General features: G+C 50.0%; 1 protein-coding gene across 3 annotated transcripts in view; it reads left to right on the top strand.

Moving 5' to 3' along the window:
* Positions 1–15,916, top strand: part of SHANK2 (SH3 and multiple ankyrin repeat domains 2) — a 736,911-nt gene that overhangs the window by 226,003 nt on the left and 494,992 nt on the right. For all 3 annotated transcript variants that reach the window (XM_090032909.1, XM_090032907.1, XM_090032908.1), the window contains exon 11: positions 13,560–13,626. In XM_090032909.1, the coding sequence (XP_089889035.1) occupies positions 13,560–13,626 (67 nt within the window). The remainder of the gene's footprint in view (positions 1–13,559; positions 13,627–15,916) is intronic.

Below are 15,916 nucleotides of genomic sequence, written 5' to 3'. Positions count from 1 at the left end.
GGCTGAACAGGTTTAGGTCCTGCAGTCTTTCAATGTAGGGTCTGCCCTTTTGTACCCGGATCATGTGAATGGCCCTCCTCTAGACCCTTTCAATGTTGTCCACATCCCTCCTGAGATGGGGCGCACAGAACTGGACGCAGTACTTCAGCTGTGGCCTAACCAGTGTTGCATAGAGGGGGAGGATCACCTCCCTGGCTCACCTGTGAATGCACAACAAGGTCTGGTTAGGCCTGCCAACCGTGACTTCGCATTGTTGGCCCATGTTCATCTTGGAGTCAATAATGACTCCAAGATCCCTTTCTGCCTCTCTGCTCTCAAGAAGGGAGTTTCCCATTCTTTAAGTGTGCTGCTGGTTACTACTGACCAAGCGCACTTGTCAGTATTGAAACGCATCCTCTTTATGTCACCCCACTCCTGTAACCTATCCAGGTCTTGCTGCAATCTTTCCCTCCCTACTAGCGTGCTCACCTCACCCCAAATGTTGGTATCATCAGCAAATTTAAACAGGTTGCATTTCACCCCGTCGTCCAAATTGCTGTTGAAGAAATTGAACAGCGCAGGCCCAAGGACTGAGCCCTGGGGGACTCCACTGCCCACTTCCCCCCAGGTCGAATATGACCCATCCACCACCACCCTCTGAGTACGACCCTTGAGCCAGCTTGCAATCCATCTGACTTGTGTAGGCTTCAATGCCACAGTCGCCAATTTTTTTAATGAGGATGGGATGGGAGACAGTGTCAAAGGCCTTGCTGAAGTCTAGAAAGACTACATCCACAGCAACACCTGCATCCATTGTCTTTGTGACCTGATCATAAAAGGTAATCAGGTTGGTCTGACATGACCTGCCCCTAATGAAACCGTGCTGGTTGCCCTTGAGCATCATCCCTGAAGCCAGCCCGTCACGGATGTGCTCCTTGAGGATCTTCTCAAAGAGTTGCCCAAGGATAGAGGTAAGACTGACAGGCCTATAGTTGCCCGGGTCCTCTCTCTTCCCTTTTTTAAAGATGGGGACCATGTTATCTATCTTCCAGTCATCTGGCACCTGGCCCAAGCACCACGAGAGCTCGTAAAGCCGTGCCAAGGGCCCTGCAATAACCCCAGCTAGCTCCCTCAACACCCTGGGGTAGAGAGCATCTGGACCCACCCAGCGTAAGGTGGCAAAGGGCTGCAGCAAGGCAACAGCCCTAGACTTTAGGAGGGCTGACTTCAACAAGCTAAGGAGGATCGTTGGGGAAGCGCTGAGGACCCAGAGGGGAAGGGAATCAGATGTCGAAGGTGAGTGGTTGCTCCTTAAGGAGACGATCCTCCATGCCCAAAGGGAGGTAATCCCAACAAGGGTCAAAGGGAGCAGGAGGGCACATAAACCCCCATGGCTCACTAAGAGCATCCGGGAATGTCTCCTTGCTAAAAGGGAGGCATATACCCAATGGAGAGATGGGGTCATCACCAAGAAGGACTATGTTACAGTCGCCCGAGGATGTAGGGTGGCAGTCAGGAGGGCCAAGGCAGAGATGGAGATAGGACTAGCTTCCCGGATTAAGGACAATAAGAAGTCCTTCTTCAAATACATAGGGGGTAAAAAGAGGGTCCCGGGTAATGTGGGGCCCCTGCAGGACACGATGGGCAACTTAGTCATCACGCCAGATGACAAAGCTAACATATTTAATGATTTCTTTGCCTCTGTCTTCCTAAGTAGGGACCAGTTCAGCCACCTCCCTGCTGGGACCCCCTCGGGCCCCGGGAAAGACACGCCTGGGCCAGGGGTTAGCGAGGAGTTAGTTAGGGTACTTCTGGAGAGGCTGGACGTGTTCAAGTCCACTGGTCAGGACGATCTTCACCCTAGGGTTCTACAGGAACTGGCCGAGGTCATTGCGGGACCCCTGGCGCGGCTCTATGAGCACTCGTGGTGCTCTGGCGAGGTGCCGGAGGACTGGAAGAGGGCCAATGTGGTCCCTATCTTCAAAAAGGGAAAAAAAGAGGATCCGGGAAATTACAGGCCAGTTAGTCTTACCTCAATCCCGGGTAAGTTCTTTGAAAAAATTATCCTGGCACACATCCAGGAGGGCCTTGCAGGGGAATGCATGCTCAGGGGCAACCAACATGGGTTCATCAGTGGCAGGTCTTGTCAGACCAACCTGGTGGCCTTTTATGATCAGGTCACCAAATCATTAGACGCAGGGGTTGCTGTGGATGTAGTCTTTCTGGACTTCCGGAAGGCTTTCGACACTGTCTCTCACCCTGTCCTCATCAAAAAGCTGGGAGACTGTGGTGTCGATGCCCACACGGTCAAATGGGTCGCCAACTGGTTGGAGGGCCGCACCCAGAGGGTGGTAGTGGATGGGTTCTTCTCAACCTGGAAGGACGTGGGCAGTGGGGTTCCGCAGGGCTCGGTCCTTGGGCCCGCACTGTTCAACATCTTCATCAGTGACTTGGATGAGGGGGTAGAAAGCACCCTGTTCAAGTTTGCTGATGACACTAAGATGTGGGGGGATGTGGGTGCACTAGAAGGGTGCAATAGGCTACAAGCTGACCTTGACAGGTTGCAACGGTGGGCGGATGAGAATAGGATGGGGTTTAACACTGATAAGTGCAAGGTGTTACACATGGGGAGGAAGAACCGGCACCACACTTACAGGTTGGGGAACTCCCCTCTTGCCAGCACGGAGACGGAAAAGGATCTTGGAGTCGTCATTGACTCCACGATGAACATGGGCCGGCAGTGTGGGGAGGCAGTCAAGAAGGCCAACCGTACCCTGTCATGCATCCACAGATGCATCTCGAGCAGGTCCAGGGAGGTGATCCTCCCCCTCTATGCGGCACTGGTCAGGCCGCAGCTGGAGTACTGCATCCAGTTCTGGGCGCCGCACTTCAAGAGGGACGTGGACGATATGGAAAGAGTTCAGAGGAGGGCCACTCGTATGATCAAGGGTCAGCAGGGCAGGCCTTATGAGGAGAGGCTATGGGACCTGAACTGTTTAGCCTCCACAAGAGAAGGTTAAGGGGGGACCTTGTGGCCTGCTACAAACTGGTCAGGGGGGATCAGCAGGTATTGGGGGAGTCCCTGTTCCCCCGTGCGCTGCCAGGAGTGACCAGGAATAACGGTCACAAGCTGGCGGAGGGTAAGTTTAGATTAGATATTAGGAGGCGCTACTTCACAGTCAGGGCGGCTAGGGCCTGGAACCGGCTTCCAGGGGAAGTGGTGCAGGCTCCTAGCCTGGGGATTTTTAAAAGGAAGTTAGATGAGCACCTTGCCGGGGTCATCTGACCCCGGTGCTCTTTCCTGCCAAGGCAAGGGGTCGGACTAGATGATCTACCTAGGTCCCTTCCGACTCTAGCTACTATGAAACTACGAAACTTGAAGACATCCAGCCCCTCCAGAAGCTCTCTAACCCGGTCCTCCCCAACCTGATGTCTGGAGGTGTTCCCCTCGAGTCCATCTGGCATCACAGCAGGGAAGTCCCAGTCCCTGCACAAGAAAATGGACGTGAAGAATTGGTTAAAGAGTTCCGCTTTCTCCTCTGGCGTAATCACCAGATTGCCCAGGGTACTTTGCAGGGGCCCCACATTACCCGGTGCCTTTTTCATCCTTCCTATGTATTTGAAAAAGGACTTTTTATTATCCTTGATCTTGGATACTAGTCCTAGCTCTATGCCCACAGTATGGGGAATAAACAGGAGGAACTCGCCCTCAGAATTGGTAGTTCAAACCCAGATGTCATAGGGCTAACAGAAACGTGGTGGGATTCGTCTCATGACTGGGCAGTCAGCATTATGGGCTATAGGCTTTACAGGCAGGATAGAGAAGGAAGGAAAGGTGGGGGTGTGGCACTCTATGTCAAGGAGCACTACACATCCTCTGCCAGCAGAATGGGGTCAGAGGAAGGGCAGGCTGAAGTGCTCTGGGTTAAGATTCAAGGGGACCATGGGGAGAGCAATTTGATGGTGGGGGTCTACTACAGACCCCCCAAACCAAGGGGAAGAGCTGGACCGGGAATTTTCAGGCCAGCTTGCAGAGGCACTTAAGGCAAGGGATGTAGTTGTCATGGGTGATTTTAATTACCCGGACATCTGCTGGGAGGAACAGTCAGCCAGGACGGACCGTTCCAGGAGGTTCCTAGCTGAGATACAGGACCTCCACTTAATCCAGGAGGTGCACAGTCCCACCAGAGGAAACGCCCTGTTGGACCTGGTCCTGGCCACAGGCAATGACCTGGTAAGGGGCCTCCAGGTTCTTGACCACCTGGGCGATAGCGATCATCGCTTGCTGGAATTCACCATCCAGCGCAGGGTGTCAAGGGTCTGCAGCAAGACGGCAGCCCTAGACTTTAGGAGGGCCAACTTCAACAAGTTGAGGAGACTAGTGGGTGAGGCACTGGGGTCCTTGAGGGCAGGGGAACTCAGTGTCCAGGATGAGTGGTCATTACTTAAGGAAACGATACTCAGGGCCCAAGGGGAGTCCATCCCAACAAGAAGCAAGGGGGGCAAGAGTGCCTGAAAGCCCCCCTGGCTCACCAAGGGTGTCCGGGAATGCCTGCTTACCAAAAAGGCGGTGTACACCCAGTGGAAGTGGGGTGCTATCTTCAAAGAGGAGTATACCTCCTCTGCTGGGGCCTGTAGGGGAGCTGTCAAGAAAGCTAAGGTGGACATAGAACTAGGACTAGCGTCCAAGATCAAGGATAATAAAAAAGTCAAGGATAATAAAAAAGTAGTTGTGGGAGAACCTGCAGCTGCCCGCCTGTGCCTGCCTTTCCCCAGCTGATCCGTATAAATGAATCTCTCCAAGTCAGTGTTGAATTTTCCAAAGCCGATTCAACTGAATCAATTCAGGACAGTGATCCAAATCTCCATATCAAGTCACTGTCCTCTGAGTCAGCTGAATTGAAATCCAAGTTGAATACGTCCCTATTCGCACAGGTCTACTGCACTGACCTAGGCTAGAAGGCTGGGGGCACTTGAGCATCCCAGCCTGCCAGCTGTTGCTCAACCTAGGCAAGTGGAGGCCATCTCTGATGGCTGCTCAGAACATACCCCCAATCCCCTGATGTCCACCATGGGGGAGGTCAGTGGTGGCCCCTCAAGTCATGCATCTGGCCATGGGGGGAGCCCCACACCTCTCCCTAGGATCCCCCTCCAGTCCTGGTCTGCTGAGCTGTAGGGGAGGGGGCAAGGTAATTTTCCCTCCTCCATAGGGTACGGCCGGAATGAGTCACTGATGCACAAAGGGGCAGAGGAGTTCCTCCTCCCAGGCCTGGCCCCAAGCCCAGTGATTGGCCATGTGGGGAAATCACCAAGCCCTCTGGAGGGTGAGATGGCACAACTGGGCTGGCACAAGTCACTGATGCATGGGGGAAAGGGAGAATGAAGTTCCCCACCCCAGTCTTGGGCCCTAGAGCTGGGGTCTGCCTAGCTGGAGGGGGCTGGTGCCTGGGGAGATTTCCCCTATCCCTGCCAAGCTGGGCCAGCTCCATAGAAAGAAGGATCGGACCCTGCCTCCCAGCGTAAGCTCCCCAGGCCACCTGGCATGTTCTACTGGAGCCTGGTGCCAGCAGCAGCCAGCAGGACATGACAGCTGACCCGGGGAGATTGTGCCAGTTAGCAGGGCCTTTGGGCCTTACTGCTCTATATGTAGCACTGACATCCCTTGGGCAAGTTTCCTGGGCCACCCAGCAGATCCTGACAGATCTTGGCACCAGTGGCAGCTGGCAAGACATGCCAGGCAGCTCGGGGAGCTTGTGCTGAGTGGCAAGGCCTGATCCTGCCCTCTATGGAATGCTCCTATTCAAAGTGCTTGGTGCAAGCCGCCTGGGCTACTCTGCATGCCCCGCCAGAGTCCAGCACCAGCAGCAGCCAGAAAAATGTTCCAGGTAGCCCTGGGGCTTGTGCTGGGCAGTGCAGCCCAACCCTTCTATGGAGGTGGTCCAACCAGGTGTGGATGGGTAAAACTGCCCTGGGGCCTGTTCCCCGCTGACCCCCCACCCAGCTAGGAAAACCCCAGCTTGGGGGCCAAGACTGGTGGGGGTCTTCATTCCCTCCTCTCCCCTGTACATCAGTGTCTCACACCAGCCTGGCTGTGTGTGTTTGGGGGGGGGGGGGGGAGCAGGTGTGGAATCAGCCGCTGCAGCTGGGCAGGCCAGGGCTGCAGGGAATTTGGGGCTGGCCAGGAGAAAACCCCCAGAGGCTGGGCCTCCCTGCACTTAGGCAGACACCCAGCTCGGGGCTGGCCTTGGGTGGGGAACTCTTTTCCTTCTCCCTCCTGTAGTCATTGACATGCACTGCCATGTCCTGTTGGGGGGTGGGGGTTGCAACTGTCACAGACCAGTGCTCTGGCTCAGGGCTGGGGGTCTCTGTTCCCTTACCTTCCCACCCCTCTGCTTCTCAGAGCTGACAGGTGCAGGAAGACCAGGCTGGAGAACAGAAGACCATTGCTGCCTCAGCTCTGTAACAGCCATAGGGCAGGGCCAGCCTTGGCTTAGCTGGAGCAGACAAGGCTAGCCCACCTGCCCTGCAAAACCTTCTCAAGTTTTTCCACGTTCTTGTTGAAGTGCAGCACCCGGAACTGGATGCAGTACTCCAGCTGCAGTCTCACCAGTGTGGAGTACAGTTGGAGTATCACTTCCTTAGTTTTGCATGAGATGCAACAGTTAATGCACGCCAGCATGTTGTTTGCCCTGCTGGCCACAGCATCACACTGCCAGCTCATGTTCATTCAATGGTCAATCACTACCCCTAGATCCCTTTAAGCTGTGGTGCAAGTCAAATTGTTACCACTGAGTCTGTAGGTATGTTGGGGATTGTTTGCCCCCAGATGGAGTACCTTACACTTCTGAGTGTTAAACTTCATCTGGTTCCAGTCCAATTCTCCAGCCTGTCCAGGTCCACCTATATCTGCAACCTATCTTGTAGCATGACCACACACCCCCATAACTTGGTGTCATCTGCAAACTTGGCCAATGAGCTTTTCACCCCCACATCCAAATCATTGATAAAGTTGTTGAGAAGCACCGGTCCAAGCACAGACCCCTGAGGGACGCCACTGTCCGTTTCTTGCCAGGACAACACAGATCCATTCATGAGAACTCTCTGGGTCCTACCATGCAGCCAGTTTTCCACTCACTGACTGTTGAGCAGCTGAGCCCACAATCTTCCCATTTTTCTACAAGGATATTGTGGGATAATAGATCAAAAGCCTTTTGGAAGTCTAGGTATATAAGATCGACCTTCTCTCCCATGTCGAGGCAAGAGACCTGTATGTAGAAGGAGATGAGATTGGTAAGACAAAACCTACCTGCGATGAAGCCTAGTATGCCGTTAACTTTCATGGCAGCAAGAGCACACTCTTGTCTCATATTCATCTCATCTTCCACTGTAACCCCCAGGTCCTTTTCTGCAGAGCTGCTGCTTAACCAGTCAGTCCCCAGTCTGTACCAATGCATAGTATTGATCTGTCATAAATGCAGGACTTTGCACTTGTCTTTATTGAATTGCATGGGATCTCTTTTGGTCCAATCCTCCAGTGTGTCTAGGTATGTCTGAATCCTAGCCCTACCCTCCAGCATATCTACTACTCTCCCCAGCTTGGTATCATGTGCAAACTTTCTGAAGGTGCAATCCATCCAACCTCTTAGATTGTTTAGGATAGTGAACAAAACTGGCCCCAGGACTGACCTGTGGGGCACTCCACTTGATATGGGCTGCCAACTAGACATCGAGCCATCTGTTACAAGGTTGCCCTCCCCCATTCTGTAAGGGATCCACACTTTCCCTGATCTTCCTCTTGTTGGTGACATGCTTGTACTGTTCTTGTTACCCTGTATGCACCTTGCTCGCTGCAGCTCCAGTTGAGTTTTGGGCTTCCTGATGTCATCCCTGTATACTCAAGCAATACTCTTGTACTCTTCCCTAGTTGTTTGTCCAAGTTCCAATTTCTTGTAAGCTTCCTTTTTGTGTTTTAGCTCATTGAAGAATTCCCTGCTAACCCAAGCTGATTTTCGGCTGTACTTATTAGTCTTCCTGCTCATTGGAATGGTTCATTCCTATGCGCTTAGGTTTTTTTAAAATGCAACCAGCTGTTCTGGACTCCTTTCCCCTCAGAGTGGTCTCCCAGGGTATGCTGCCCATCAGTTCCCTGAGTGAGTTGAAATCTGCTTTTCTGAAGTCCTGGCTCCTTACTCTGATGCTCTCCTTCTTTTTCTCAGGATCTTTAACTCAATCATCTCATTGTCAATACTGCCCAATTTGCCATCCACTTCTGCATTCCCCATCAATTCTTCCCTGTTTGTGAGCACCAGATCAAGAAGAGCATTTCTTACTCCAACCCTAACCATGTTCATGAACCCAGTTTCTCCCAAATTAAGTTTATTATAGAAATCTGTAGAGTCCATAAAGGTTATGATAGAGCTGAGAAGTACTCCCCTCTTTTGTAGTACTTACATTAAAGTATAACAACAAAGATGGGAACTTATGTACCAAACTGATTCAGTATACTGTATTTACTCCAATCCAAAATGAGGTTTTTTTCTCCATTCAATATGAGGGGAAAAAGGCCCTTTGTTTGAGTACAGTGGTAGGGCAGGTGGGTGCTGCGTCTCTTGGTCCCAAGCTGGGCTCAAACTCAGCGCCACAGACACAACCCTGCTCCCCCACCACTTCTACCATCTGACTCCATGCTCTTCTCTGCCTGTCCCATGCCACTTCTGACCCCGCTACCTCCACTGCCTACCTCACTGCACCCTTCATATATTGTTGACCAGTGCTGTTCACTATCTTCATCGGTGACTTGGATGACGGCGTGGAGAGCACTCTGTCCGAATTTGAACGATGCCAAAGTATGGGACAAAGCAAGCGTGAGGGAGGGCAGGGAGTGGATTCAGGTGGATTTGGACAGATTGGGAATGTGGGCAGAACAGAATAGGATGCAGTTTAACAAGGGTAAGTGTAAAGTGCTACATCTAGGGAGAAGGAATCATCAACATACCTACAGGCTGGGAGGTGACTTTCTAAGCAGCACAGTGGCAGAAAGGGATCTCAAAGTCATAGCTGACTCCAAAATGAACATGAGTCAGCAATGTTATAAGTAAGGCCAACCGCACTCTTTCATGCATTAGAAGGTATATCATGAGCAGGTCTAGGGAAGTGATTCCTTCCTTCTATGTGACCGTGGTAAGCCCACAGCTAGAGTACTGCATCCAGTTCTGGGCACCACACTTCAAGAGAAATGTGGATAACCTTGAGAGGGTTCAGAGGAGGGCTATTTGTATTGTCATAGGCTTACAGGTTAGATCCTATGAGGAGAGATTGAAGGACCTGAATCTCTTCAGCCTCCGCAAAAGAAGGGGGAGAGGGGATCTTGTAGCCATCTACAAATTAATTGGGGTGGGTGGGGAAGGGGGGATAGCAAGAAATAGGGGTTACTGTGTTTACCTGGGTGCCCTTGGGTTACTAGGAACAATGGCCATAAATTGATGGAGAGCAGATTTAGATTAGACATTAGGAAAAATTTCTTTACAGTGAGGGTTGTCAAAATCTGGAACAGACTTCCAAGGGAGGTGGTGCTCTCCTTTACCTTAGAGGTCATTAAGAGGAGACTAGACAAGCACCTGGCTGGGGTCATCTGACTCCAGAGCTCTTTCCTGCCTAGGGCAGGGGGTCAGACTTCATCTACTAAGGTCCCTTCCAACCCTAAAAATCTATGAAATCTATGAAATCATTGCTGCTTACTCTGTTTCATGGCTCCTCTTTTCCTGCCTCCTTGTGCCTGCCACTTGGAGGCAGGAGCTGGCCTGCCCCAATGGTGCATGGCTCCTGCCTGCAGTGCTGGCAGCCCTGGGTGGCAGCAGGAGCTGGCCTGGTCCTGCTTGAAGCCCATGCCAGCAGACTGGGCTGACTCAGTGCACCATGTGTAGCCCTCAAGTCTCAGGTGGTGCCATGCACTATTGGGGGGCTCTGCCTGCAGTGGGTCATGAGTACCTGAAGGGCCTGCTGCTGGCTCCTGCTGTTGCTGCCAGCAGTGGGGGCTGTGTGCTGTGGGGGGGTGGGGAGCATGCAATGCCCCCCAAAACTCTCCCCATGAACCCCCCACAATCCATCCACAACCCTCACCCCCCCAGTAGCCCTACACCCACAAACCACCATCACAAACACCCCACCCCCACCCACATACCAACAAAGCCCACACCCATGAACCCCACTATCAGCCCCCCACACACACTACATTCAGCCACAAACCCCAAACATACGCCCCTCCACAAACCCCACACCCCTTCCCCACCCCTGCGCTAAACTGGACATCCCCCTCCCCCCCAAATCTCACACCTTGATGCCCAGCCACCAGATCGGGTGGAACTTGCTGACAAGAGCCATGGCTGCAGGGGCACATGCCACACTGCAACCCTTCCCTGTACCCACAGTAGTGCTGAAACATGTGGTCTGGGGGGGCTTCTGGTCCCAGGAACCATTTGAGGGGTATGGTGGGCTGGGGGTAGAGGTGGAAGTTGTAGGGGGGGGATTGAGGTGGCAGTGGGGTCTGTGGGTGCATATAATGGGCCGGGAGTGGCAGCAGGGGTGTGTGTGAGAGAGAAAGAGAGATGGAGGTGGGGAATGGGGGAGTGCTGTGGAGAGGCCACCAGACCTGGGCTTGCAGCCCCGCTGACATCCTTGCCGGCTTGGAAGGGAAGGGAATGGAAGAGGCTTGACCAGTCCCAGAGCCCCAGTTGAGGGTTTCCTTGGAACAGTATGGGGATCCCTGGGGGCCTGGGCACATGCCACCTGCAACAGCATCCACCCACTAGGACCTGCGGCCCCATGTCTGCATGCCTGTCAGACCTGTACAGGGATTGCATGGCCACATGGGCTGTAGTATGGGCATTGCAGCAGATCCATAGGCTGCCAGTGAGCCAGGGCTGCAGTTGGCCTTTGTGCAGCACTGCTGCCATGTATGTCCCCTCCCTGTCATCTGTGCAGCTGTTGCCTGGCAACTGTGTTCATTGTGGTGGCCCACTTTGAACTAAGTATGTTCTCCTGGCCCCAAATGACCAGGAGGTCATCCACCTTGTTTGCCCTCCAGCTAAGTCCTTGGTGCTGGCCCTGGTCAGGATCCTCTGGCTGGGTCCCACCACTTGACTCACTAGCAGGAATCCTGGTGTTCCGTGTTAACAAATTGCACATTCTCTTATTAAAAAAATCTCAAATTCAGTCTTTAAAATACACAAAAATCCATGTTCTTGTATGATTAAAATGAAATGCCACTAGAGAGAATAAGAGAGAGGGAGGTTGATCAGTTGGGCAATGTTTTACTGATATATTTAAAGCAATTTGTAAACCTACCAGTGTTTCTCTGTCGTCATAATAAAATAAATTCTAAATATCTATATGCTTTGGTGTTGGCTTTTGGCTTTTTTATCATAGAAAAATCAGAGCTCTCCCTGTTCCCTTTACTAATCAGGATGTGGGGACAGTTGCCTGGCAAATGGGCATGCAAGGTGTGAGATGTGGGGAGGATGTGGGGTTTGCAGGAGGGACTGAGGAAGGGGTGTAGGAGGGTGGATATGGGGTTCTTGTGTGTGTGGGGGAGGTTCATGCGTGGGTGCATGGGAAATGTGGGTATAGGGAAGATGTGGGGCTCATGGGTGGGTGTGTGGGGGTGGGGGTGATATGTGTGCGCACCTTTGAAAAACAGCCACAGGTGGTGGCAGGAGCTGTCCTGGTTTTGTTCAAAGTGGGGAGGGCTGAGCCAGCTCCGCTCACCATGTGCAGACTCCAGGTCAGGTGGCTTTATGCTGCTGTGGGGCTGTGTCTGCAGCAGGTTATGAAAGCCCCAGTAGCCCAGCTAGCTGCTGCTGCCAGACCCCGGTACTGAGTGCCGCAGGGGTGGGTGGTGAGCAGGCGTTTGGTGGCCACGCTACAAACCCCACCCCCACAATCCCCCCTACAAACCCCATAATACCCCCCACAACTTCCCCCATCCCTCCACCCCCCCATACCCCTGCAACCACACAGTCCCTTCCTGCCTCCGTGTCCCTGCTTCCTAGGTAAAGCATCTGGGTCTGAGCCACTTCTGCCAGCCTTGCCCCACTCCTGTTTGCTCCAGGATTTGGAGGCAGCATGCTGAGGCAGCTATAGAGATGCTCTGGCCAGGTGCCAGAGCATCTCTCTGGAGGACCCAACCTCCAGTTGCTTCAGGGCATGCTCGTAGACCATGCCCTGTGCTGCTTTTTTTCTGCGGGTTTTTTTTGATACTAGGATTTTCCAGTACCAGATTTAGAGTCCACACTGCAAATATGCAGCACAATGAACATTTTCTCATTCCTAGCGTGCCTCCTGTGGCACCTTAAACTGTCTTGAGATGCCACAACAGGCAGACGCTTGCTAGTCTGGATGCGAAAAGTCCGGCCTTTGGATTCTGTCTCAGTGGCCTAAAGGGGGAATGCCTCCATTTCTCCAAAACTTCTGCCTAGACATATGTACCAAAGGTCTGGGTGACCTCTCATGCATGCACCATGATACAGAAGGATTGATGGTAGGCAAACAGCAACAGCAGTGCACAGTAAAGCATCTCGTGCGCCCCCTGAATTATTAATTTATAGTAGTTTAGGCTTTTTGTTTTGTATAAACAATCCAGGGTATATTTTGGTTAGTCTGAATGAATTAAATGTAGGCTTTTAAAGACATTTCTGCATCTCACTACTTCTTCTTCTTCTTTTTTTGTTACTTAAAAAAGTAATTGTTCACACAAAGACCAAATTTCAGACTTTGTCTCACACTGACAGCATCCTGGCACTCAGGATGTTCCTGGGATCCTCCACAAAGACCCCAGTTCTCTCAGATTCTGATGCTGCCATGATGAGACCCTCATGACTCCACACTCCTGTAGATAGGGGAGGGGATGGAGTGGAGGGTCTCTGGTTTCCCAGTTCTGTGAGGGAAGAGATGCTCAGGGAAAGCAGAGGTGAATTGCAGGAGAGCACACACTGATATTGGCTCTGCTCCCTGCTCTCTTCTCTGAGTCAGGGAGAGGAGCAAGAATGGGGATAGGGGTTGCGGAGTGGCTCTGTCAGTTCATTTAACTCCTCTTGCCTTGCTGGGAGAGAGAGGAGGGGGCAGCAAAACTACACTCCCTGTAGTGTAACCTGGCTGAAGAGCACACAGCCGCCAGCAGCTGCAGTGATTTTGAAGACCTCCAGCTGCGGGGGCATGACTGCAGTTGTAAACGGAGTTCCATGGCTCATAATGTTACTTCCTGAAACATTTCCAATCCCACTGTACTTCAAAACATTTCAGATGTTATGTACGTTTCTGCCCTAAGGGTCAGTGTTCCTCAAAGCTTTATATTGTAGAGTTCTAAGCTCCTCACTGCAGCACTGGGAGGCAGATGGGTACTATGCATAAGAAGGTCAAAGATTCAAAATAAACACCGCTTATCCTAGCTATGTAAACAATGAACATATTTCATGAACACCAGGATCTCTATCTTAGAGATACCTCTCTCTATACTATATATCTACATTTGTCTGGTTCATGACTTAATATAACACATTAATTTGAATTATTCTATCGTCATTTAGGTGGCTATAATAGCAGGAAACTTTGAGCTGGCTGAATATATCAAGAATCACAAGGAAGCAGATATTGGTAAGTAAAATACTGACAAAATTGTGAGAATGAAAAGTTCTCAAAAGCATAGTTTAGGAATATTTAAATCTAAATTAGGAGTCCAGATTTATGCACAGTATGATTTCTGATACCGAGAATTGTTTTAAAAATATATTCTATGTTGTAAAACTGGAAGCAAGAGGGAAAAGGTTGAATGATTTTCAAAGAGTATTCCTTTTTCAAAGAATACTGGATATAAATACCACAACTGTTATGAACGTGACTGAGGCAGTTTGGGGGACACATGCTAAGAGACAGAAGGGGTCACGTTCTCTCTTTCTTTCAAGTTGCGTTTGCACTCTGCTACAAGCCCCACACCATGCCGGAACTAGCATAGCCAGTCCATAGTGGGTTCACCTCAATGCAGGGAGATCTTTGTGTTGAACCTGCCTAGCACATATGGCCACATGTCATGTCCTGTCACTGAAGACAGGAAAAGAACTGAAGGGGGAACGGCTGTAATATTCCTCTGATTATTACAGCCCCGTGGGGCCCATAAGGCCAATCCAAAGCTTGATTGCATATAGAGGTGCAGCAGTTTAAAATGTGATTTTAAGCCAATTTAAACTGATGCAAAAAGGTAGACTGATCAGGAAAATGTTAAAATAAGCTAAAAAAAATCTCATTGAAATAAGAGTGTCTATGGAGTCATTTGCATAAGCTTGATGTACCAGTATAAATCTATGAATAGACGAAGTCTCATTTACACAGGGTTTAAGTTAGCTCATGTCCAGCCCAGGACTAGGAGAGAACTAATTTGTTATTCCTTTTCCTTATGCACTTCTTGGTTGTTTTTGAACATCTAACTAGGGAAGTGTAAGTTTCAAACTCATGTTGTCATTCATGATCTACTGTTCCCAACAAGATGTGTGGTCAAAATAGGAGAGTTTTGCATAAAGAAGAATAACATGGTGATTCTGTAGCTAATCCTATATTTAATATGGTCAAATATGGAAAACAGTTCCTTTCTATGAATAGTTTAGTTTTTTTTTCTGCATTTACAACCTGTCTTGGCCGGTTAAAGTTCAGTCAGCAGTTGGAAATTAATCAGTTGGGTCTCTTTAATATGCATCATATCCTATTCCTGTTTATGTTTACAAAGGATATTTTATGGTTTTATAACTTTGTGAAGGAGTTAAAATGAAAACATTCAGTAGGGATAATTTAAGTGTTTTAATTTATTCTTGTGGTGACACAGTTCAGTAAGTAGGTTTAAGTAATGTAATTCATAGCACATAGAGGTTTATTTACTATTACATTTTTCTGTTCGTAGACTTTGCTCTTGAAAAAAAGTTGTGTAGAATAAAAGAAAAAGAAATAATTAAAGATTTTCCTTTTGAGCACTCTGACATGCGTGCCTCATTGATGATGTTACTACTCTTATCACCTGTCTTAACCTTAATCAACTCTGCATCTTAATATGTTCTCTAAGTCAGTGGTCACCAACCGGTGGATCTCGATCCCCTGATTGATCTTGGAGTCTCTTGTGGTAGATCTTGGAGTCAATCTGAGGCCGGGGTGGGTGGCTGAGTGCCTGCCTGCAGACATGCACGCACCTCAGCCCAGCAGGTCAGTCCGTGGGGGAGGGAAGGGGTGAGGGACAGTGCTGCAGAGGCAGGAGCAGGGGTAAGTTGAGTGGAGCGCAGCTGGGTGGGACTTACCTCCTGAAGAGTTGTGCCCGCAAATAGTTTTTTCTTCCTCTGCCCCCCCACTCCGCGCCCTTCCCTCCCCACAGACTTACCTGCTGGGTGGGGGAGGGGGAGAGGGGACCACTGCTCTAACTTGATGACCAGTTTGTGGGAGTCACTGCATGGACATTGTTATATACCAAAGCACAGATTACTCAAATTCTTGTTTGGTTTGATGCTACCAGTTTTTAGTTTGGTGCTACTAATAAAGAACTTTAAACATAATTCTCCTACCATAAGACGGTAATACTAGGAAAGGATGTTCACAGTAGTCTCAAATCTAACAAAAAGTGGTGCCATTTTGGAAGAGCAAATCGTTTCTAAGTGATAAAGGTTTCAGAGGCAAGGGGGAAAAGGATAACACTGAGGGAGTAGAAGTAATAATCACATTTCCTTGTATTTATTTTTTAAACTAGGTTCAGCAGATAATCAGATAATTTTTTGTACACTTGGCAGATGTTGAAAAGATGAATGAAAATTATGATGTCATTTATTCTTTTGAAGTAATCCTGTTTTGAAAAAAGTTTAGAATAATATTTGAAGGCAAGAAAAATGAATGTGCTTAAAGACTTATTTTGGAA

The sequence above is a fragment of the Crocodylus siamensis genome, chromosome 2 (genome assembly GCF_052110815.1).
Source record: "Crocodylus siamensis isolate JL-2025a chromosome 2, ASM5211081v1, whole genome shotgun sequence".
Taxonomy (NCBI): Eukaryota; Metazoa; Chordata; order Crocodylia; family Crocodylidae; genus Crocodylus; species Crocodylus siamensis.
This window is presented reverse-complemented; position numbering and strand designations above follow the sequence as displayed.